Genomic DNA, 25,102 nt, shown 5'->3' on the forward strand with positions numbered 1-25,102 from the left:
TAATGGAACAAACTTTTATTCAATATAAGTATGAAATGGTAATTCGATATTTTTCTATAATTATATAGGGGTTCAACAAAACGAAGGTAAAAGAATAACACTACGAGTAGAAAAAAAACAACAAAACAAATTAAGCTAAATTTCATTTCTATAAGAAAATTGAATTATTTATTTAGTCCAAGTCCAAAGACTACAGATCAGATGATACGTCTCTCGCTTCGATGCATATTCCATGTTTATTTGACTGATAAATCAAGCGGTAAAGCTTTCTTGGATAACTCAGCATCGTAATGTTGAGATACCGGATGATGATTCTGCGACGTACGTTTTATTTCATCCTTGGATCGACGTCTCTTCCGCGAAAGATCTAAAGGATTATCTTCGTCGATCGTATCGGACATTCTGCGGTCATATTCGTCATCTTGGCTATACCTAGCGACAAATAATTTCTCGAAATAATCATTCACGTTGGTCCGATCTGCTGCCAAATTATTCGAAAACAACACGTTCCTCGGCAGAAAAAAGGCGGCTGCGGCAGCCGCAGTGGCGGCATTTTCACCATTTATGAGAGCAGCGGTCGCCGAAGCGGTTTGTTTATTGTAGGATACGAGCCGATTTAAACCTAAAGTGGGGAAACAGTTTAAGTACAAATGACTAGAGATTAATGGTTGCGTCGCGGCGGCGTAGAGATCAAATGGTAATTGCAGTTTTTTCTGATCGTCTGTTTCGGTTGCTGAGATAACTGATGCAGGAGACGAGTGCTGTGTCGTTGTTAGGAATGGTTGTACGAGTAGTTTATCCGAAGATTTTAGATGATCTGGTGAAGAGCTGTGCTCGGATTCCGAGTCGGGTTGAGGTGATGGTGAGCTTTTGCCGAGACGTGGCATGTGTTCGGTTTCTTGGAAGTATTGCTTGAACCAGTTGGATCGACGGCCGTAGCGAGAGCCACCTTTGGACATCCCTACTTGTAAGCATTTCTGGAGTCTGCAGGCTTTGCAGGATGTGCGGTTCTTCTTGTTGATCACGCATTCTTTGTTGTTTCGGCATTCGCCGATTATGCTCATGTTGTTGCAGCATCGCCCGAAGAACGACTGTTGGACAGAAAAATCGATGTTTTGGTATTAGAGAGAGATGAAATGGGCTGAGAAAGGAGGATTAAATTTATTCTAATTTTAAAAAAAAAATTGAGTGGTCACGCAGTGGTTCAATGAGAAGTTCACTTGGGAAAATCCCGAGTTTTGTACACAAAAGGTCGAAAAACGTCGGTTATGTGGCTTTTGAGGGCGTTAATCTTATAATCTTTGTTGACCGTTGGGTCCCTTAGTCGAAATGAATCTCTAGGAGATGTACATGAAGCGACAATTTAAAAAAAAGTAACGATATTGGGTTTAAAATACCTATGGATTTATGAGAATGCAGATTTCATTTTTGGAATTTGGCCATTTGGCCCTAAACCTCAAAATAAGCTCTTGTGGAGGAAAGGAGGTTGTAAAGGAGTGGAAATTTCCGAAAAATACTAAGTATATTGGTATCAAACTGTTGGTTATTTTCAAAGACACGAATTTAATTTTTAAAAGGGTCTTTTCGATGCAAATGAAGCAGAAACAAAAAATTTTAGTTTTCTACCTCAATTTTTTAAATTTTGAGTGAGTTTTTTATGAAATAACCTACCTGTTCAATTCGAATCTAAATTCGTTAAAAATTGAAAAATGAAATTCTTCTGATCATAAAATTTGGCTTAACAAACTTACTAGTGTCACTAGATTTTATGCATGCCTAAAATTTTTGTAAATTTTGAAAAGATTAATCTTAGAATAAGCAAAGAAAAATAGCCTGGATGATCCTAAATTTTTTCAACATTTTTAAGGTGTTGCAAATCCCTCTACAGCTGAAAAAGCCCAATTTTTCCAATTTTGGAGGTTTTTAACCCTCTCTTTCTCCCTTCCAACTAATTATGGGTTCTATATGGCCCTACCGTCTTCAGATTATTCAAATAAATTTTTAATCAAAAAATTTTAAAATCAGATAAATGTTCGTTGTTTTAAAAATTTTATATTTTTCAGTTTTGGAGTCTAAGAATTTAGTGAAAAGAAATAATATCCAAAAAATTGCTACATGAAATAATAATTTTTAACATTTTTAAAACAATTCAAACAATCTAAACCTTCACTCCCCCTCCCCATTTTCCTCAGTTTGACTCAAGATTGTAATTCTCTGAATTTTTCGGGCTGGTAAAAAAAATCTTAAAAATAAAAAAATTCAATTGCTGAGGATTGAGGGCAATGCAATTCAAATTTTCTAAATGATGAGTCAGTGAGTCACCTTACCCCCTAACCCCCCTCCCCACCACTATCTCAGCTTGGTAAATACCCGAAAAATCTTTATGGTTGTAGATCATCTATTAAATGGTAAAATTCGTCGTTAATGATGACATTGGGAAAATGCGACCTTTTTCATTCCTTTTCCATTCCTTATTCTTCCTCTATTTTGTCAGCAGTTGACATGTTTTGAAAACTCTGAAAAGTCGGAAAAATTCAAGCAAAATTATTCACAAGAGACACTGGAAACCCTGATTTTTCACTGGAAAATTGAAGATTTCAGAGCAGAGAAACATTTCAAATTGAGCTAAATCATCGCAAAAAAAATTACAAAAATTTCTACCTTGAAGAGTCATGCATCCCTATAGGGTGGAAAATGCTGTCAAAATACGTTTTTTCAATAAAATTTCAGATGACCATTTTCAATCTCAAATTGAGAAAAGAGATTCATTCTTTTATTAGATACACAAAATGAAAGCAGGATCAAATTTTTAATTGACAGAAATTGCCCAAATGAAAAGTACTCGTATGAAATTTTAATCACAACAATATCACATTTGGCATTTTGAGGTTTTTTTAATATTTTTTATTTTTTTATATTACAGAGACAGACCCACTTTTTTATAGTTTGTTGTGAAATCAATTGCAGAATGCACATAGACTATAACTGAGCAATATCACCTGAAGAAATTTAAAAAAATTGCGTTTCTCAAATCAGACGTTAAAATATTTTTGCTACGCCATTTTTTTGAGATTTTTTATCGCGTATCAAGCTAAATTCAAACATGAGAAATCAAATGGTTTTATAATTGGCTTAGATGATCTTGTAGAGTTGAAATGCCCGCATTAAGCCCTCCTACTTCCCCATCCCCATTAAAGTACATATATGTATTTCATACAATTTTTCGTGTTTCTCTATCCCTTTATTTTCAAAAGTTTTTGGAATGCATTATGAGCTGAAAAAAACTCGCGGATGACTTTTTGGGGGGGGGGGGCAGATATCAGTTTTTATTCATCCTGGAGGCGCAAAAATTCAAAATATGCCCTTGGTTTCACTACCCACCAAATAGATGTTGAGAATTGCAAAAAGTATAAATTATTGAGAAATATTTCCCAATGTAAATTTTCTATCTTCTTGTAACCAAAAATTTGAGAGGATCATTTTCAAATTTTCGAAATTGTTTAGATCACACAAGCTTACTCCCAAATTTTTTGAATAGGACAAAAAAAATTGGAAGAAAATATGCAAAATGGGTAATTCTCAAAAAAAGTTTAAAAATCATATAACAGGTGGTGTACTTGAATACTATTTACAATTGAAATTTTTCGGTGGCATTGTGTAGATATCAACTCGGGCATCACGTGCATATAGTTTCACGTCCCCCAACCCCCCTCCACTATGGGCTAAGTCCCCCCAAACCCCGAAAATTTCATCGTCGTGGCTTGTAACCACTTTCAATTTTTCAACTTCATCTTCAAAAATTAATTACACTGTCACCTTTTCTGAGAAAAAAAAAGAATACATATCATTGTGTGATATCCAGAGTAAATGATAGAACCAATACAAATTTTCAGAATGATACTTATACCCTGAAACCGAGGCCATAAAAAGATGTACCCAGTTTTTGCTCCATCGCCGTGGCCAATTTTTGTTAATTTTTTCCTGGCTCTCCTATTCGACTTTTTTTGCGTTGAAATGGCTACACTGTATTGTTTCAGTAATAGCAGTGCTCTGCACATTTCAAAACCATCAATCACCCGTTCTCCGAATGGTAATCTGTGAAAATTGTACAGATTACCATTTTTCAGATCCATCACCGTGACTTATCATTCTCACGTTTAAAAGAGACATTTAAAAAAAAAAAAAAAAAATATTTAAATGGTAAGTATTTGATGACCACAACTTGGAAAATTGAAAAATTATTGATTCTACTACCAGTAAAACAAATTTTAGTTCTTTTTTTCTTACGTCGTGGATAGTACAGTTTGGTATTTCGTCGTAGCTATCGTGATTTTTTGTCCACGGCGAAGGAAAGTACCTACCTTATCATGTTCGAATATTCCTATTAAAATGTACCTGGTACCTATTTGATGACCTTTTTGTGAGCTAAAGCTACTAATAACTGCTCCAGTTATACCAAGGTATACCTACCCAAAAGTAGTAAACAGCCTTTTTTTTTCAACATGTGACCCCGATTTTTCTAAAGCCCCTACCCCCTCCCCTATTGATGATGACTTGGGCCTGAAGTCATTTTAGGGGTCCTGGGGGTATGCCTTGAATCAAGTCCTCTTTGAAAAAAATTCAAAAAAGGTTTTCATTTTTGAAAAATTTTAGTACTGAAATTTACGCTTTTTTTGAGAATTACCCAAAATCACGCCAAAATGCATCATCAGACAACATTTTTGGAGCTGCATATGAAGTTCGTTTTTCGATTTTTTTTGAATTTTTGAAAACCTTTGAGTCGAAAATGGAAATTGTAAAAAAAATCAAAATTTTACAAAACTGATCTATAAAGCTTAAATTTGGTTCGAACCCTGTATTTGATCACCCAAATCGATTGGAAACTGGTTCGAACCGTTTTATGCTCTTCTGGAGCCTCTAGAAGATTTTTGAAAATTGAAATTTTCATAAACTTTTACCCTGTAGAGTTTCAAAGCTAAAATTACCTTTACAATTTAATTCCAACATAATTAGTCGATTGAAGGTAGTTTTAACCCGTTCTGAAGCCTCCAACAACTCTTTCAAACATTAAACAAAATGTCTGCCGGAGGCTCGAAAATTGTTCAAAATGCTTCTAAACCATTTCCAATCTATATTTGAGAGATTGAAAATAAACTAATATATCAAGATTCAGCTTTCTAGGTCAATTTGGTATAATTTTCATTTTTGGCTAAAATTCGATTCTTTAAAATTCATCAAATATTGAAAAATACACTTCATGAAACGTATAATAGTTTTGCTGCTGAAGTATTTTTGCATGCTCTTTCGATTTAAGTATCTTTCCCCGTTCAAAAATTTGTAAAAAATCATCTTCAAAAATTTATGAAGATTCTGACCGAAAAATTGCCGAAGCTAAAAGTGTGAAAACATTTCATTCTCAGTGTTGACCTCTTCCCTTCCTCTTTGAAGAGCAGTGGGACTAAGATGATGGGCACGTGCGTTGTTGTTTCATAAATTTTCAAAATCTCCATAATATCTATAATCCTTAAGGTGAGAGGAAGTTTCGTTAAAGACCCAAGGAAACATTTCGTCACTTATGCAAGATCCAACTGTACGAAATCGATATATGGCATAGTATCGCAGGGTGAATGCATTTTACGAGGACGCGAGTACAGAATCGAACGAAAAAAAAATTGCAATTGCACGAATGAAAAAAAATAAGGTCTAGTGTCAATCGCGTTCATCGGACGGTTTGATTTGATTGGCGCGAGACGAAACTGCTTAACATAGCTTTAAGCGATCGCGATAATTACCTATCGGCGGGTTAAATTAAGCGAAATAATTATTAAAGTATTTAACATACCGAAGGCAGAAATTTTTTTTACGTTAATTAATTTTAAACGGTAACGCGACGTCAGCGTCATATCGTTACGCGCGCACCAAATAACCAAAAATCGCTTATCGCCGGTTTATTGTCTTAGCCCAGCGTTGATTTAGAGCTCGTCGCTCAAGAAGGCATCTGAGAAATGCGAGAATATTGTGTGACGAAGGGAAGAGTCTGCGACGACGACGGAGACGAAGAAGGAGAATGTAACCTTTAAGGTGAGAATATGTCCTAAAGAGCAACCTAGTTACATCTGCAGTGTATACCTATACCTATAGGTACCTATATTCGAGTACCATACAAATTATTACACAATTGCGCGACCAAGTGAGGCGCTCCGACGCTGGGCTGTGGTGGCCGCAGACGACTACGACGTCTATATAGAAGAGTTTGTTATATCGTGAAGTCAAGCTCGAACTAACCTTCAAGCTGAAATGAGCATTCAGATCGGTCGGAAATAAGATGGCAATAACCCGGTGCAAAGTATGGTATATTGTGGCGAGTAATTAATCGCGTACAGTACACTACAGTAGTTGGCAGTTTATTTGAGTTGAGCCTGCAGCATGCTGCGTTACTCAAATTATCGACGACAATTAATTCAGTTAAATCGTCCGGCGACTAAGCAGAAAATGCGACCGACGTAACGCTCGGTAAAGTCGACCGCGTAAGACGAATGCACGTGGAAATTTTCGAAATGCCGGATCTGGCTTTGAAATTATATTTAACTGCTAATTTAACATCAAATTTTTATGCTGAGAGGGCGGAAGGTGGCGAAAATCAGCTATGGATGTAGTACTTACCTTGCATCCTTCGCAAGTAAAAGCACCGAAATGAAATCCAGCCGCTTTTTCACCGCATACTTTGCATCGTAGATTCATCTGCAATCAGAGACAATTTTTCGGATCAATCAATATTCAGTTATTCGAATTTTGGAAAACTTTTAATGCATCAAAACTACTATAAAAAGTGCAACCGGAGAAATTTTTCTTGTAAGAGCTCTCGATGAACGTTTTTCAATTTTATGGTATTTTCAAACATTCATAAAAGGTTCCTAATTTTTTGAATACCCTGTAGAGTGTCGTCGATGGCACCCAAAAAACTCAAAGTGCCTTCCCTTGTAAGATGGTGAAATGGACCCTTGATCCATATAAGGTGGAAAATAGTTCCAAAGTCACCATTGATGTAAAAACTCTCCATAGAAATTTTTGACCTCCCACTCCCCCCTCTTTCGGAGATGCTGCCTCCTAAACATCAAAAATTCAAAAATTTGTGTCTGGGGGGGGGGGTTGATGTAAAATTTTGAAATTTTCACAGATTGTGTACATCAAAGTAGCTGGGTATACATAAAGTAATTTTTTGAAATGTCCCCCTCCATTTTATTAGTTTTTTCAGTAGGTTGAAAACTTTGAACATTTTCTAAAAAAAAAAAATTGAAGCCAACGATTGGATCTCTTTAAATATTCGTGGTGTACCTGTGCGGAAAATTTTTCAACCTCCTTCACCGCCCCGCAAACTCATAATGTGTGTTAATGAGGCGTTTTCCACTTCCCCTGTCTTATATTACAGGGTACCTGCGGTACCTACAATTACAATGTAGGTGCTAGTACTTGTTTGGTAATAAGGCACTGTGACGGACGGGGAGAGATGTGTTGCACGCGTTATTGCGGCTGCACACTGCTCGGATGAGGATTAGTGTTTAAGGTCAATTCGATAATTAAAAGAAAATCGGCAAACGAACTATATTGCGACAGATTTTTCACAGTTCAACGATTCGGATCCCGGCGCGTATTCTAATTTGTAGCGTTTGCATTATACAGTACGATCGTGTGGAAGTTGTAATAATGACATTGTACACGATTACGACCGGCTCGGCTCGACTACTCGGCTAGGTAGAGTTCAGACGCTGTGGATGGCGGTTTTGCGTATTTTGTAATTAAATCTCGAATTAGATGCTTGAACTTGCGTTATGCTGAGTCGGCCTAATGTGTTTTGTGCGCATATGTGGAAAACGACGTGAGATTGTTGGTCAAATGTGACGTGTGATGTCATCGTTTGTCTTTTTTTTTTTTTTTGCTGAAACATGATTCTAATGAGAGTTTTTTCAGGACTGGTCTGTGAGATCGAGGTGGGGTGAAATGGAAAAATAAAAAAATGAAATGTATCCTGAATTTTGACAGAAAAAACGGTGAAAAGGTTACATTGAGTTGGAGACTGTGCAGGGAAATTTACAATCTGCCAATCGTACAGGAAGCTGGGAGAAGGGCACTCAAAGACCAATTTTTGAATTTAAAAAAAAAACACAAATTCTCTTTGGATTAGCTGAGTAATTCTCAAAAAAAGTTTAAAAATATAACAGGTGGTTTACTTGAATACTATTTACAATTGAAATTTTTTTTGGTGGCATTGTGTAGATACCAACTCGGGCATTACGTGCATATAATTTCACGTCCCCCGAGCCCCCCTCCACTATGGGTCAAGTCCCCCCAAACCCCGAAAATTCCATCGTCGTGGTTTGTAACCACTTTCAATTTTTCAACTTCATCTTCAAAAACTAATTACACTGTCACTTTTTTTTGAAAAAAAAGGGTACATACAGTATTATTGTGTGATATCGAGGGTAAATGATAGAACCAATACAAATTTTCAGAATGATACATTATACCCTGAAACCGAGGCCATAAAAAGATGTAACCAGTTTTTGCTCCATCGCCGTGGCCAATTTTTGTTTATTTTTTCCTGGCTTTCCTATTTGTTTTTTTTTTTGCGGTGAAATGGTTACACTGTATTGTTTCAGTGATAGTAGTACTGTGCCCATTTCACAACCATCAAGGAAATACAGTCACCCCTTCTCCGAATGGTAATCTGTGAAAATTGTATACAGATTACCATTTTTCAGATCCATCCATCGCCGTGGCTTATCATTCTCACGTTTACCTAAAAGAGACATGTTTTTTTCTTGAAAAAAAGAAAATATTCAAATGGTAAGTATTTGATGACCACAACTTTGAAAATTGAAAAATTATTGATTCTATTACCAGTAAAACAAATTTTAGTTCTTTTTTTCTTACGTCGTGGATAGTACAGTTTGGTATTTCGTCGTGGCTATCGTGATTTTTCGTCCACGGCGAAGGAAAGTACCTACCTTAGTTTGAATACTCCCATTAAAATGTACATGGTACCTACTTGATGACCTGTTGTGAGCTAAAACTATACTATAATAACTGTTCCAGTTAATACCTATACCTACCCAAAAGTAGTGAACAGCTTTTTTTTTTTAACAAGTGACATCGATTTTCTTGAAGCCCCTACCCCCGCCCCTATTGAAGATGACTTGAAAAAAAGGTTTTCATTTTTGAAAAATTTTAGTACTGAAATTTAAACTTTTTTGAGAATCACCCAGCTGGTTATATCCATTCAGTACCTCAATCAGACCTGTCTCTCTGGAAAAAGGTTTTATTTAAGTTTCTGGTCTCAATGACTTAATTTTTCAATTTTTAGTGAATTATTGAAAAGCATTTCTATTTTTAGGTCCAAAAAAAAAAAAAAAGGGAAAAGAATCAAAATATCATCAGATTTATCCTGAGAGCTGAAATTTGGCAAGTGTCCTATTGTCAACTCTCTGAATTAGTCCAGTCATTAAAGACCAATTATGTCCCATCTACGGGAAAAATTATTATCAAACAGATCTTTCGCAAATATTGTTCACAGAAGTCCCCTCAACAACATACTAAAAGTCCTGGCCCGTACGGGGTCCGGAACCCCCTCAAAGGGGGGTGGAACATCCCCCAAAATCAGTTTTTCGCCATTTTCTCCCCCGCATTGCATTTTAGCGAAAAATGTGTAATAGATAAAAGAATCTACGTCAAATTTCCGATCTAATGATGTATCAACTTTCCTCGTATGTTCAAGGGGGGCGGAACTGCAACCATTTAAATGAGGGGGGTTTTCTGAAAAATAGATAAAGGCTATAGGCGCCTAAGAGGGGTGAAATGGTCCCCGAAAACGTTCGAGTTGATATTAATATGGAAGGTAGGTACCATTGAGAAACTTCCGCGTAGAAAGTTTCAGATCCACACCCCCTCCTCTTTTTGGGGAACCCCCCTTTTCTGAAACTTCAATAACATTTTTCTCAGTCCCATTTCAACCGATTTTGAAAATTTTTCAGTATGTTATGTATATCCTAAGTAGGTATCCCCACAAAAATTTTCAACCCGCTCCCCTCATATTTACCCCTCAAGATAGTGTTTCTCAACTTATGTTATGCTTTTTAACAATAAAAAAAATTGAGAGGGCCAAGTGCTCTGGAGAGGGCTAGATGAGTCTAGCAAAAAATCTGACGTCATATTCGTGCTCAGCGGTATCAAATCATAAGAAAACGACACCCTATTCATTAATAATTAGTTATTTTCCCCAATATTTCCATTTCACCCCCAACCCTCTCTAAGACTCATTTTTACATCATTTTGAGGGGTAAATGTGAGGGGAGGGGGTTGAAAATTTTTGTGGGGATACCTACTTAGGATATACATAACATACTGAAAAATTTTCAAAATCGGTTGAAATGGGGCTGAGAAAAATGTTATTGAAGTTTCAGAAAAGGGGGGTTCCCCAAAAAGAGGAGGGGGTGTGGATCTGAAACTTTCTACGCGGAAGTTTCTCAATGGTACCTACCTTCCATACTAATATCAACTCGAACGTTTTCGGGAACCATTTCACCCCTCTTAGGCACCTATAGCCTTTATCTATTTTTCAGAAAACCCCCCTCATTTAAATGGTTGATGTTCCACCCCCCTTGAACATACGAGGAAAGTTGATACATCATTAGATCGGAAATTTGACGTAGATTCTTTTATCTATTACACATTTTTCGCTAAAATGCAATGCGGGGGAGAAAATGGCGAAAAACTGATTTTGGGGGATGTTCCACCCCCCTTTGAGGGGGTTCCGGACCCCGTACGGGCCAGGACTTTAAGTATGTTGTTGAGGGGACCTCTGTGAACAATATTTGCGAAAGATCTGTTTGATAATAATTTTTCCTGTAAAAATGTCTTTAATGACTGGACTAAATCGATTAGAAACTGTTTCAAACCATTCTGAGGAGTTCTAGAGCCCCGAACAGATTTTTGTTATGTTTCGAAATCAGGGTATAAAATTACTCGAAACGATTTGAAACAGTTCCCAATCGATTTGGAGGGTCAGATAGGTGGCGGGGTACATACCAAATTCAAGATTTCAAAGAGAATTTTGATTTTTCCCATTTTTGGTCCAATTTTTTATTTTTAAAAATTCATTAAATCTCTAAAAATGTACTTCAGCGTTCAAAATTATGGCTGATGATGTACCTATTTTTGGATTTTTGTGAATTCTTGAACATTCACATTTAAAAAGCGTTCTATTAGGAATGACAAAATTTCAGTGTACATTCATTTGCATACTTTCTCACCCAAAAACAACCACTTTTGGGTCATCCCGAAGCCAACAATTTTGTTATTTTCTGCAAAAATTTCAAATTGCTCTGAAATGAAAAAAATGAATTTTAACTCTTGTAATTTTAGTTGATTGGTGCTTGAAGACTCCCCCTCGATCTCTTCAGGACATTCTTTCAAAATTCTTTCGCCAAGGCTGGGAAAATATTCATTTTTGGACTAGCACACTAAAATTTTTGCAGCAGTTGTCATAAAAAATTCTGAGGGCCCTTGATGTTATAGATGCTAAAGTTTATTTTTGGCTTTTCAAGAGAAATTTGAAATTCATAGAGAAAATTTGAAATCTTACTGTTGGCTCCAAAATAACTCAGAATTAGGTATTTGTTTTTCAATTTTTCAAGAGTTTGAAGGTCTGTATCACTTTTAAATGAGTGCAAATTCATATCACATGTATTTTCATAAAAGATGTAAAAGCTCAGATAAAACGGAAAAATTGTAAACTTCTTTTTCCGAAATGGGATTTTTTGAAGGATAAGGAGGGGGCATTTAATTCAATGTTCAGCATCGAAAAATTATAAAATCTAATACCTTTTGAGACAAATGAGAGTTCGAGTCACGGATCCAAACTTTTCGTCTCTTGTCAATTTTTTGTATGCTCCCTTGAACTTTCTGAAAAAGTTGATCATAACTCATCGTACAAAGGTGGTTCAAAAAGTAAGTTTCCCATTTTCGTTTTTCGGGGTTGGTTTGCACTGATCGCGTTGAAATTTCTACCACGGATCAGTGATACTGTGGTTAGTATTTGGTGAAAGTTTCGTTGGAATCGGTTGCATTTTGCGTGTTTTATAGGTGCATAACCATTACGACGACGGACAAACCTCCGTCCAAGATGAAGCTGAGGGGTGTGATCGAGTTTTTTTACCCTTTGAGCAAATCTCCGATCGAATTTTTCCAAAAGGGAACACCATAAATGAAGTTTGATGCCTGGACAATTTGATGAAACTCTAAAAAGCAATTCGAAACAAATACCATGGCCTAAAAATTAGTGCTCCTTTTGGACAACGTTAAGCCTTATTTCGCCAACAAAATCCAGGGCATAATCAAAATTTGTAAATGGGAATTTGGTAAACGATTAACCACCCTGCCAACAGCCCCTCTGTTTCATTGTATGATTTTTCAATTTTTGGTCACTCAAAATTGACTTTGAATGGATAAAACAAAGAAATCTAACTTGTTGTGAATGAGTAAATAGTGCAAGTTTGACGGGACATTTTGGAACGCGCAATTTACAATCTTGTGCCACGGCAGAACAAATGCATCAATTCGTTGGGTGAATACACTGAAAGTTGCATTAAGACCTCCTCTTTCCAATGATGTATTTACTTTTTCATTTTGATGACATATTGTATGTTTTACGAGCATGGGAAACTTACTTTTTGAACCACCTTTGTATAATCTCCAACAAGCACGAACTAAAGCTATAGATGCTCAAGTTCGTTTTTGGTTTTCCAAACCAATTTGAAATTCTATGAGAAAATTTAAGTTACACCTGCTAAAAGGCTCCAGAATTTCTCAAAGGTGGTGTTTTCGCGTTGTGGGGGAGGAAGGGACTGAAATGAAGTAACAAGTTACTATTCGCACCGGCTAGTTTCGATTAATGAAGAAATCGCGAGAAAATTTGCAATTTTACATCAGAGTAGATTTTTAGAAATTTTGGAGTTTTCAAAAATTTACTAAAAATTAAAAAATCTACTTTAGATTCTAAAGCTTTTGATTTTTGAAATTTCGCATGGGGTCGTATTGCTTTCGTACATTCATTCTTTTAAGGAGAGGGGGTGGTGGGAGATCGAAATCAAAATCAATTGAAGTTGTTTGAATTAAATTTCAGTGTAGCCTTTGCTTGCAACATTTTTCAAAAACAAGATCCTAATACAAAAATTTGCTGAGACTTTCGAACTTCTTTAAACCCATATTCATAAATTTAATTGGTCTGAATTTGGGTACAAAAATTCGCTGAAATTCCCCCCCCCCCCAATTTCACACCCACAACTTCTGAAATGCTGCAGCATACCTATAGATCAAATAATATGCTCCAAAAAATGAAAATTTATTATTTGATTCAAGACACGTCTCCCCCCAATCCCCCAATGAATTTCGAAAAAAGGCCAAAAATCTACGTGCCCTATGGTTTGAAATAAGAGAAGAAAATTTTTCAGAAAAATGTCCCTTTCTCATTCAAAGCTTAAATAATTGAGAGAAAATTATTGTGCTAAAAATTCCTCCTTTCATTCAAACTCACAATGAAAAAATTTAACATTCAAAAAAACAGATTTTTGTCTTATTTGCAAAATTTAATTTCACTCTAAAGAAGGAGGGTCATTATGGGCATTTTCGTGCCCCTCGCTACTTCGAGACTTGAATGGCCTTTTCTTATTGGGAATGGTCCCTAGTATTAATATTAGGCGATATTTTCCCAGAAAAGCCCATAGGGGGGCTATGGGGTGGCCCCAAAGTCGAAAATTTCAAAAAATTTTAGAACCACTGCTCGAAAATGTAAAAAATTAAAAGTAGCGAATATATGTTGCTTTAAGGGTAAGCAATGCGGCACGTAACGCTTTTTTCATTTTTGACCTTTTTAGGGGTTGTGGTGGGGGTATTTCTATTTTTGAAAATTTTGGAACCCCCTTTTTTGACCCTTCCCGTCGAGCCACCCTAATGCCCTTTTCATGGTTTATTGCTACTAGTAGTAAGTTCAATTGATATCATTTGCAACCCCCTCACCAACTTGGCTCATATCAAAAAATTCAATTTTTGACTTTTTTTTGAGGTCCATATTTTGGGAAACCATGAAAAGCTATCGAGGTCCGGTTTGCGGCAAATATGTTGCATTTTACTTCTTAATCGACTGGCATGCTTGAATTTTTATTTCAAGTCAATTTTTGACCTCATTGTTGCAGATCACTTTTGGGGGTGGCGAACTTTGAGAACCCCTGAAAAAAGTTCTAAAGTGAATTTTTTCAAACTTTGAGCTGAAATGGTCTTAAATACATGGGCTTAACCAATATAGTATGCGAATGCGATATTTTAATACAATTTAGTCATTTTGGCTGATTTTATCAAAAAAAGTAGTGTTTTAACAACAGGCATAGCATTTCCGGCAAAAGTTCTGAAACTTCAATAACACTTTTCTCAGCCCCATTCCAACCGATTTTGAAAATTTTTCAGTATGTTATGTACATCCTTATTAGGTATCCCCACAAAAATTTTCAACCCCCTCCCCTTATATTTACCCTTCAAAATGGCGTATTTCAACTTATTTTATGTTTTTTAACAATAATAAAAATTGAGGCGGCCAAGTACTCTGTAGATGAGTGTAGCAAAAAATCTGACGTCATATCCGTGCTCAGCGGTACCGAATCATAAGAAAAACTATACCCTACTCATTAAGTCTTAGTTATTTTCCCTAAAATTCCCATTTTACCCCCAACCCTCCCTATGACACATTTTTACACCATTTTGAAGGGTAAATATGAGGGTAGGGGGTTGAAAATTTTTGTGGGGATACCTAATGAGGATATACATAACATACTGAAAAATTTTCAAAATCGGTTGGAATTAGGCTGAGAAAAGTGTTATTGAAGTTTCAGAAAAGGGGGGCTCTCCAAAAAGGGGAGAGGGTGTGGATCTGAAACTTTCCACGCGGAAGTTTCTCAATGGTACCTATGGTACCTTCCATACTAATATCAACTCGAACGATTTCGGTGACCATTTCACCCCTCTTAGGCGTCTATAGCCTTTATGTATTTTTCAGAGAACCCCCCTCATTTGAATGGTTGCAGTTCCGCCCCCCCCGAACATACAAGGGAAGTTGATGCATCATTACATCGGAAATTCGACGTAGGTTCTTTTATCTAGCCACATACTTTTCGCTAAAATGCAATGCGGGGGAGAAAATAGCGAAAAACTGATTTCGGGGGAGGTTTCACCCCCATTTGAGGGGGCTCCGGACCCCGTAGGGGCCAGGACTTTTAGTACGTTGTTGAGGGGACCTCTGTGAACAATGTCTGCGAAAGATCGGTTTGATATTAATTTTTCCTGTAAAAATGTCTTTAATGACTGGACTACCGGAAATGCTATGCCTGTTGTTAAAGCACTACTTTTTTGATAAAATCAGCCAAAATGACTAAATTGTATTAAAATATCGCATTCGCATATTATATTGGTTAAGCCCATGTATTTAAGACCATTTCAGCTCAAAGTTTGAAAAAATTCACTTTAGAACTTTTTTCAGGGGTTCTCAAAGTTCGCCACCCCCAAAAGTGATCTGCAACAATGAGGTCAAAAATTGACTTGAAATAAAAATTCAAGCATGCCAGTCGATTAAGAAGTAAAATGCAACATATTTGCCGCAAACCGGACCTCGATAGCTTTTCATGGTTTCCCAAAATATGGACCTCAAAAAAAAGTCAAAAATTGAATTTTTTGATATGAGCCAAGTTGGTGAGGGGGTTGCAAATGATATCAATTGAACTTACTACTAGTAGCAATAAACCATGAAAAGAGCATTAGGGTGGCTCGACGGGAAGGGTCAAAAAAGGGGGTTCCAAAATTTTCAAAAATAGAAATACCCCCACCACAACCCCTAAAAAGGTCAAAAATGAAAAAAGCGTTACGTGCCGCATTGCTTACCCTTAAAGCAACATATATTCGCTACTTTTAATTTTTTACATTTTCGAGCAGTGGTTCTAAAATTTTTTGAAATTTTCGACTTTGGGGCCATCCCACAGCCCCCCTATGGGCTTTTTTGAGAAAATATCGCCTAATATCAATACTAGGGACCATTTCCTATAAGAAAAGGCCATTCAAGTCTCGAAGTAGCGAGGGGCACGAAAATGCCCATAATGACCCTCCTTCTTTTTTTGAAATGAAATTTTCTGTGATAATTTTTTTTCTGCAGAGTTTTTTCAAAAGAACTACTTCTCGAAATTTGAATAATTTTTCAATGAAATTTATGGAAGAGAGGAAAAAATGTTCCAGTGATGTACCAATTCACCTTCCCAAATCAATAGAAGTACTTTTTTGAAATAGTGAATAATATTTTGGAAAATTTGGTGGTCGATTTTGAATTTTTTCCTCTTTCTGGTTAACCTTATGGGAAGAGTTGACTCTGGAGAAAAAATGATGATCGATGAGCAATTTTTATCTAATGATTCGATTCCTCAAAAAAAAAGTAGATATAAAAATTGAAAAAACTTGAAAACTAAACAGCCATAAAAATTAATTGAAATGAACTTCTAGCAATGCGTATTTCTGTCTAAATATACCCTGCAATAATTTAATTATCCGAACTTGATCTTTGCAACGAGTTTGCGGTATAAAATTATCATTCTGTGGGTACGCAACCGCACATATGGTACAATCATATGCATACAATGAAATAAATACATAATACGAGTATCGCAAACGAATAAGCACCTATTTGAAGATTTTGCAATAAAAATCGTCTAATAATTAACTTCACCTTTAATTAAAAAAACCCAAGGTCAAAGAAAAACTCGGTTTGATACATTTTCTTTGGTGATTTTTTTTTTTTTTTCATTCGTCGTGCTCTTTCTTCAGCAACATAACAACATGTAAATTATGTCGTAAGTGTGTGATAATAATGACAGAGACTGTGAGAAAAATATTCGTATTATTTTCGTATAGTCTACGTAAGTTTAGACTTGTGTGCACTGTTTAAACATATACGAGTACATACTTTAGTGCGAGTATACAATATACATACTCGTATATGATGCGAAGGACAAAGTTAACGGTCACAGACGAGAATGTAATGTACACTAGAGTACAAATGCTTACTCACATATAAGTAGGTAGGCGAGGGGGCGTGAGGGGGTCGCGGGTACGTATTCGCAGACTGTAAACGTATTATAGTAGCCAGAGAGTAAGTATTGTATAGTGTATTATAATTATTTTTTTTCATGTCTTAAGCCCGCACTATTTAATTATCTAAGTTTTTCTGTGTAACGATATGGTTGCAAAATTGGATTAATTCTGGCGCGATGCGCGATGATGTTAGCGTTTTGAAGGTCGCGTCATTTGTTGGCCGATTTTTCTTCTTATTTTTCCATAAGATTTAATAACGGCCACGGCGATGGTCACCATAATACATAAATACGAATGCGATATGGGTATGGGTTTGATTTTTAATTGAATAATACCTACGTTTCATTGTCGTAATACGTACGAAAATGATGAGAAAATCAGATGATCTTTTTCGAGCTATAATAACGATTTTTGTTTTGTTTTTATTCCATTAAAACGGTTTCATTATGCAATCGTATAACGTCGAATCTACCTAGAGACCTACACATGATATAATTTCGGATGATTTATTTTACACAATAGTCAAATTGACATGTGTGTTCGAGCACGAGCACGCGGATGGATAGGTATGATGGGTACATTTTCCCATGGATCATCATTATTGTTAATTTTTTCCCTAACGATCAAACGATAAAGTTTTATCGATATGGTCATTAGCCCTGTACCTGGCCATGTGCGAATTCGCTCTCTTTATGGAATTTGCTCGTTTTTTTTCCACAGAGAAATTATTATACTCGACCTGAATTTTATGTTAATTTCTTCGCGTTTTATGTATTATTTATTTTAGTTGGGTTGATCATGACCTTGACGGGTTTTTAATGTTGGTAACGAAACTTAGTATTTGCTGCTGGCGGAGTGTGATTAGAATTACTTACTGGTGAATTTTAGTTTTGAAAAAACTATCTGCTTTAGTGTATTGGGTGATTGTTGGTACGTCGTTTCGTGGGTTTTTGTTACATTTCACCCTTATTTCGTCTCTGACCTTGTGATATTGAAAATTTCGTATTATCAAGTGCAGCTTATAATGCGTGAGATGTAGAAAAAAAAGTTGAACATTTTTTTGTTCATCTTGCCACGTCTTACGATTCAAAATCCATCCCCAAAGTTCGTAATTTTTCCGATAAAAATGCTCTTTAGATGAAATAATTCAGTTGGTATTTGAGCCAGGATCTTGCTTGTTTCAAGAATTGTTTTAGTTCCTATGTATTAAATTTTAATTTTTGAAAACAAAAATTGGAAAACAATAATACTTGAGTATGCCATCTTGCCCCAAAAGGATTCGTTTTTTGGTTTTCTCGTTTGTTTGTTTTTAGGTTCGATAGAACAAAAAAATCAAAAAAATACGTTCAAGACTGTTAAAAGCTAAAACAAATAATCTCATTTTGGATTCCTTTCACTACAACTCAATTTGTAAAAAGAGTCATAATTTAAAGCGAGATTTTCACAAAATCAATTGTTTTTTTTTCAAAAAAATTAAATTTATCAAAAATTTTTGAAAGTTTAATGCTTGCATGATTCACAATATTTCATTAATTTTAAGCCCTCCATTTTTTAAACTACTTGGAGAGTCTAGATTAGGAGAAAATGGATAATTTTCCCTCTCCCCCTCCCTCTGACCTATATTTGTGTCCAGAAAATAATGGTTCAGGAATCGACAAGTTTTTTGAAACGAATCGGAGGTCTCTTGATCATTTAAAAGGAAGAGGAATGATGATAAAAGTTCTGCAAACAAAGTTTTATCCACGAAAGAGTTGGTCAGTTTGGTTTCGAAGGTCAAAACCGAACACCAATGACCAAAGCGTGAGAGAAAAATACTAAAGCAGGGTGTCCACAAGACTGGAAAACCTGGAAAAGTCAGGGAATTTGGCCGGTCTGGAAAAGTCAGAGAAAAGTCAGGGAATTTCGTAATTTTCACGCAAAACCTCTGGAATTTTGAATAAACGATCAAATGCAAATTTTGGGTAAGTACTTGTGATGAAAGAAAAACGTTATTTTTTACTTCTTGAAAGACACATTTTTAAACGCTTTCGCCCTCGCTTCGCTCTGGCTTGTTTTCTTTTCTTTTTCAAAGGCATGATGAACATTTTCTAGATACTAAAAATCAAGTTTTGAAACCAAAAAATAAACTCCTCACAAAAAAAAAACATCGTTTTTATGCATCTCGAAATACAAATTTACAAGAGCTTTCGCCCTCGCTTGGGCCTGTTCTGTTTTCTTTGTCAAAATCAACTTCCTTCGGAAAAAACATCATTCAAATTCTAATTAAAAGCCAAAAAAAACTACTTGTCCTCACATGAAAAAACCTCGTTTTTATGCCTCTCGAAATGCAAATTTTCAGAAGCTTTTGCTCGAGCCTGTTCTCTTGTCTTTTTCGTAACTTCTTTCAAAAAAACATCATTCCAATATTAAAATTTAGGAAACCAAAAAATAAACTCTGCATTAAAAAACCTCGTTTTTAGGTATCTCGAAATGAAAATATTCAAAAGTTCTAGCCCTCGCTTCGCTCGGGCCAATTTGTTTCTCATTTTAAACTACACAAATTTCATATTTTCAGGCCTCCAAAAATCCAAAAAACAAAAGAAAAATGTTTATAAGTCATATGAATATTGTACATATAAATTGGCCAAAATTGATGCATGTTTTATTTATTTATTTTTGATTTAAAAAGTTGATAATCGAAGTTCAGCTGTTTTTTATACCCGAAGAAGTATCCAGTTCGAAGAGAAGCTTATGAAATAAAATTACACCCCCCTCCCAAAAAAATCCTCTTTAATTAAAGTGTGGGGTAAGCATAGAAAATGAAAAAAATTGTCTGGAAAAATCGTAAAATTGGTCTGGAAAACCTGGAAAAGTCAGGGAAAATCATTTTCAGAAATGAGTGGACACCCTGTAAAGGAACCTCACGAGCTGCTCTGAGGAATTATTTTGAATGATTGCACCCACGGATTTCTCGAGTCAAAATAAGTATACCAATAAAAATGAAATGATTTTCAGAATTCAGAATTTGTAGGTAGGTGTGCTTTTTATTGATATTCAGTTCACCTATAATGATTTTCGGGTTGACCTTTTGGCAACTGCAAAGTGCAATATGTACAAGATTTCCAGTTTTGAAAAAAAAGAGGTCAACTCTGAATTGAAAAATTGAAACATTTCTAGCTCCCTCAATTTTTGTAGCAGTTGAAAAGTTGATATTACCTAAAAGTGGGTACATTTTTGGTTGATTTAATTCGACTAAAAGAATTTAACGGTGTGATTGATTTTTCGATGCAAAAATGTTTGCATTTTTTGGTTTATATAAATTTACTAGTTAGAGGCCTCAGATTTGAACCTGGTAGCTGTAATTTTGGTGTGATAGAGTGTGGGCTTAAGAGTACAGGGATGGACTGATTTTTAAAAAAAAGAAAGAAATGTCTCTTTTCAAACTCAACATTTTTCAAAAATAGTTATGAGTTGGACTCTTTTCAAAACTCTTCATTAAATTGCTTAAAAAGAATATTCACCTTCATTTCTCATTTTTTTCTCGTTTTTTAGAACTTTTTTAACCTAAAAAATCCGAGTTCGAGGTCTACTAGAACTTGAAAATTCCTCCCAACATTTCAGAGGTTCAGAGAAGTAAAATTTTCAGCTGCTTATTTGTTTTAACAAATAATTGGTAATAATACAATAGCCTAATAAATGAGTAAAATTGAATTACCAAAAAAAAAAACAACAACTTTTCAGAACTGATTTGTAAAAGAGTTCAGCTCTCTGACTCTTTTAGACTATAATTTTTAAAAAGAGTAAAATCATGAGTTCGTCAACTCAGAGAGTTGGAGTTTTCAAAACAAAAAAAAAAATAAAGAGCAAGGACGTTATAATCTATACTTGAAAAAAAAATTGAAACCTGGTTTGAAAAATATCAAAATTTCTCGCCACAAATTTGTTTTTTTTTTAAATTTAAAAATTGAGCCATTTGAAATTATGTTTTAGATTTAAGATTCAGTGTTTTCACTTCTAATAATCACAACTTTTTTTCATAATTTTGTGGAATTTTCTGTATTCCTGGTATCAGTTTCTCATATTTTTTCATCTTTTGACTATTCACACAAGACATGGTAGATATATAGGTACTTTATTCTTAAACCCGTTTTTTATTCAATTTTTTCAAGTTCAGAATTACAAAGTTCATATTTTTCATTTTTTTTTAGAAGATTATAATATTTTTAGAAGTTTTTTTTATGTTATCATAAGTTCAAGTAGGTAGGTACCTATTTAGGTAGTTGGATTTATCATTTGTATTTTTTCCTATTTTTAAATCAAAAATTTTGTCTATGAAGCTGAATACCAACCTATGTATCATTTTTTATTTATTTTTGTGCTTCGCAGAAGATTCTATAGCAACCCTCCCCCTATGTCGATTCCAACTTTTATTCTTTACTGTGCCAGTAAATTGAGAAGCGGAGAGGGGATAATTTGTCTTAAACACACAAATTCTGGAGCTCCCAATTTTCCAATTTTTGTTTCCATTTTGATTATTTTCTGTCCAAAATATTGCACTGACTTCAAAAATGACATGAATTTTTTTAAATTTTGGGCTCCATTTCTCGATCCCTTTTTGACAGTTATGAAATTTTCCACCAGAGAAGGTCAATCAGTTCTTTTTCTAAAGACCTCAGTTCTCCAAGTGTTTGCAACTGAAGATAAAAGCTGAACTTGAGTACAATTGTAGGAATAAATATACCATAGGAAGACTCATTAGAGAACAAGTAATTGGGTTCTATTGAAGGAAATTTTATGCCCTACATTTTTTATCCTTTTTAATTTGATTCGAAAAATTTATTTTCACAGAAATTAAATACGAAAAAAAAAGAGAAAAAATGTCCAATCAGAAAATAAGATTAGCTTAAAAAATCGTAGGTATCAGAATCAGCTATCCAATAATTTCAAAAATATATCGTTAAGCTGTGTTTTTGCTTTAAAAAAATAATCAAAAGATGAAGAAAGTTGACCTTGATGTAAAATTTTATACCATGTTGCTCTAAATTTTTTTCGCAGAACACTTCGTTCATCTCAAAATTTATTAATTTTTTTTGAAGGGAGATGGGAGAAAAATGGAAAATTTTACGAACTTGAATTTTTATGCACTTCATTTTTCTTTTCTATGAGTTTTAGTTTTGCCCACAAATTCAGTGTTACGTGCATGATGAAACCTTTAAAAATATTCTACACACAATTTTTCTGCTCATACCACCAACTCTCCTCCCCTCTTCCTCGTAAAGAATTTCGAAAAATGCTGAAAAGGACGAGGCACTGTTTCGATGCCTCAAGCTCAAATTTCTTTCCGTTGTCACTGCTAATACGAGTAATAACTTGGATATTTTCTTGTTGTAGGTGTTTCTATATTGTCGTTAATTCAGTGATATCCGAAGTAGAAATTGCAGATTCTACACTTGAACCTCCATCATTCAAATGGGGGTCAAAGTTTTAAAAATTTCATAAGATTGAAAAAACTTTTATAAGATTGAAAAATCTTTCAATTTTTCATGAAAACTGCTGTATAGACCTAAATCTTTTTTTTTCAGTTATGTAGAAAAACTCAATTCTTTCAAATTTCGCGAAGAAAACTGAAAAATAAGAACAGAAAAATCAGCCGTTTTTGGGATTAAGGTTTTATTTTAATGTTCTCCAAATTTATATTTTATGCGATTTTTACCCCCCCCCCCCACCACAACTCAAACACTCCCTCCTCCCTTCGCTTCTTCCTCGAAGATTTCTGAAACATATACCAGAATAGAAAATATCACATTTTAAAAAAAAAAGTCCCAAATAGGGAAAGTATAAGGGCAAGAAATCGAGACTATGAAAAGTTATATTTTTATCTGCTCTTTGCTGGGAATGAAAAAATATCTAGCTAGATGTTTCCTTAATTCAATTCCGTTAAAAAAAAAAAAAAACTTTCGCAAAATGTTGAAATACTTCGAAAATTTGAAACTTCGAACTAAACTTCATTGAAGTATTCGTAGCAGAAGCTGTTCAGATGAGTGTTTAATGCATATTTTTATCACGTATTATTTGCTTCAAGTCGCAATCTGCATTCTGACTCTCGATTTCACTTTCCAAAATAAACGAAAGACTCATTCTAGTACAAGTTTGTTATTCCGTCACAAAATACCAAAAAAATCCAGTGGGGTGGTCACTGAAACCTCTGAAAATACTCTCAAGTACTCCAAAAAATGACGAATTTAACCGCTTTGATTGCTTAAAACTTATCACAACAACTTCCAGTGCAACAGGTGCTTCAATATAGGTACCATTTGCATGCATAAGTGTGTAGGTATAAGTGGTAAAATTAATTATAAATAATTAAATAAAAGTACCTGGTGTATGTATGAAGGAATAACGAATGTTTAACCGGCAAGTAGGTATGTGAGGTGTTCGATGTGTTGCAAATTGATAAAATAGCAGGTATACTTGTAGAAAAAAAAATTATCAAAGAAAAAAAAATTCAAATTAACAAAGATATTAGTATGAGTACTCGATATTCTATATCGAAGAAAAAGAAGAGAAAATAGAAACAGAAAACCTTTGGCGGAATACTACATACCTCATTAAAAGAGAATCTCTCAAACGTGTATCGGATTTTTTTTTAATAAGACGTCGATAAATTTGAATTGCGAATGAAATACGAGATAGAAAAATAATGTCGAATACGATGATGACGATGAAGAATAAGAAAAAGATGAAGAAAATGGTAGATTTGACACATTGTTGTAAACTACATGTTAAACGGTAATATACTGTGGAGTTTTGCGCGCTTGTAACCACAAATAACACAGTTCGCTATTAACTATTATAATGTCCGAATCACCTTCAATACAATAAATAATTCTCACAGGTGGGAGTGTACCTGCTGTTGACAGGCAGCTATCTTATACACTCTATGGCTATACGGCTGTGGCGATATATACGCGGTGCTGTACTTTATATGACGTATGCTATATTGTAGTGTAGGTACCTCTACAATATATAAGATGAGGTACGTGGACGTGCTGTATTTAGATGGAAAAGAAGAGACCCCAGACCGTATGGTACTATATGGATGGCTTCGATATACCTTTGCTGAAGTACGAGTACATATAGGTACAAGATACTCGTATAACGTACACAATATTTTATTATTAATATGCAGCTCTCGGTGCTCTCTCTCTTCTCGCCTCGTCTTACGTTTTACGTTGTGCTTTATTCTATTATAATTCAAATTCTACACGTACTTCGCCCTTTACGGCGATTTTCGACGAATTTGTTTTAATTATTAGCTTTAATAATAATTTTTGAAACGTATTTTTCGCCGGCTCTCTCGCCATTCCTCCACCTCATCTCTCTGGCTCTCGGTCCTCTCTCCAAAAAAAAAAAACCTTCTCGCTATTAATGGAGAATTCGTGATTAACCAATTTTATACCCACGTAGATGGTCCGATTTGAAATATCGATAAGTTACCGCGTTCACGTCCAATATGAGCGTATACGTCGGTATTTTTTACATCCTCGTGTGTGATTTTTAATTAATTTATTGGAGAATGATTTAATAATGTTTTTCCTTTTAGTTTTTTTTTTTTCGATGCGATATGGCTTACAAGAAGTGATCGTCTGTGTCCGCGATATTGCTGGCAGACTTAATTGTACGATGATGGGCAAATTGATTCGATGAAAGTGTCGGGTGATTGCAGATGAGGTCAACTTGGGGGTCAATTTTTGTACCTGTAGGTCGGCGGTTTTTCTAGGTTTTCGAAGGAGAAGATGAACGAAGAGGAAATAGGTAGAGACTTTCTATGTATTTTGAAGTATGCAATTCTTTCACTACTGTATATCTTGGCACTTCAAGTATTGGGGCAAAATTTGGATAAAAATTCTCGTCTGTGAGCACAACATGGTCCAAAATGTCAAGGTAT

General features: G+C 35.0%; 1 protein-coding gene across 2 annotated transcripts; it reads right to left on the bottom strand.

The window, feature by feature from the left end:
• Positions 1 to 24,082, bottom strand: LOC135834210 (retinoic acid receptor alpha-like). Of its 2 annotated transcripts, XM_065348047.1 has the most exons (4): positions 23,759 to 24,081; positions 23,532 to 23,624; positions 6,664 to 6,741; positions 1 to 1,091 (listed from the first exon to the last, which is right to left on the bottom strand). In XM_065348047.1, exons 3-4 carry the CDS (start codon positions 6,739 to 6,741, stop codon positions 237 to 239), a joined length of 933 nt encoding a protein of 310 aa, XP_065204119.1. In that variant the 5' UTR covers positions 23,532 to 23,624; positions 23,759 to 24,081; the 3' UTR covers positions 1 to 236. The 2 variants fall into 2 exon arrangements, with proteins under 2 accessions (XP_065204119.1, XP_065204120.1); XM_065348048.1 differs by lacking the exon at positions 23,532 to 23,624 and having other exon boundaries at positions 23,759 to 24,082.
• Positions 24,083 to 25,102: the final 1,020 nt, after the last annotated feature.

Source organism: Planococcus citri, chromosome 2, assembly GCF_950023065.1.
Source record: "Planococcus citri chromosome 2, ihPlaCitr1.1, whole genome shotgun sequence".
Classification (NCBI taxonomy): Eukaryota; Metazoa; Arthropoda; class Insecta; order Hemiptera; family Pseudococcidae; genus Planococcus; species Planococcus citri.

Bases quoted from the DNA above. Each gene is read 5' to 3' on its own strand.
- LOC135834210 (XM_065348048.1), bottom strand. From the start codon at position 6,741: ATGAATCTACGATGCAAAGTATGCGGTGAAAAAGCGGCTGGATTTCAT. The intron at 1,092-6,663 runs GTAAGTACTACA...TCTGTCCAACAG, and splicing joins TTACTTGCGAAGGATGCAAG to TCGTTCTTCGGGCGATGCTG.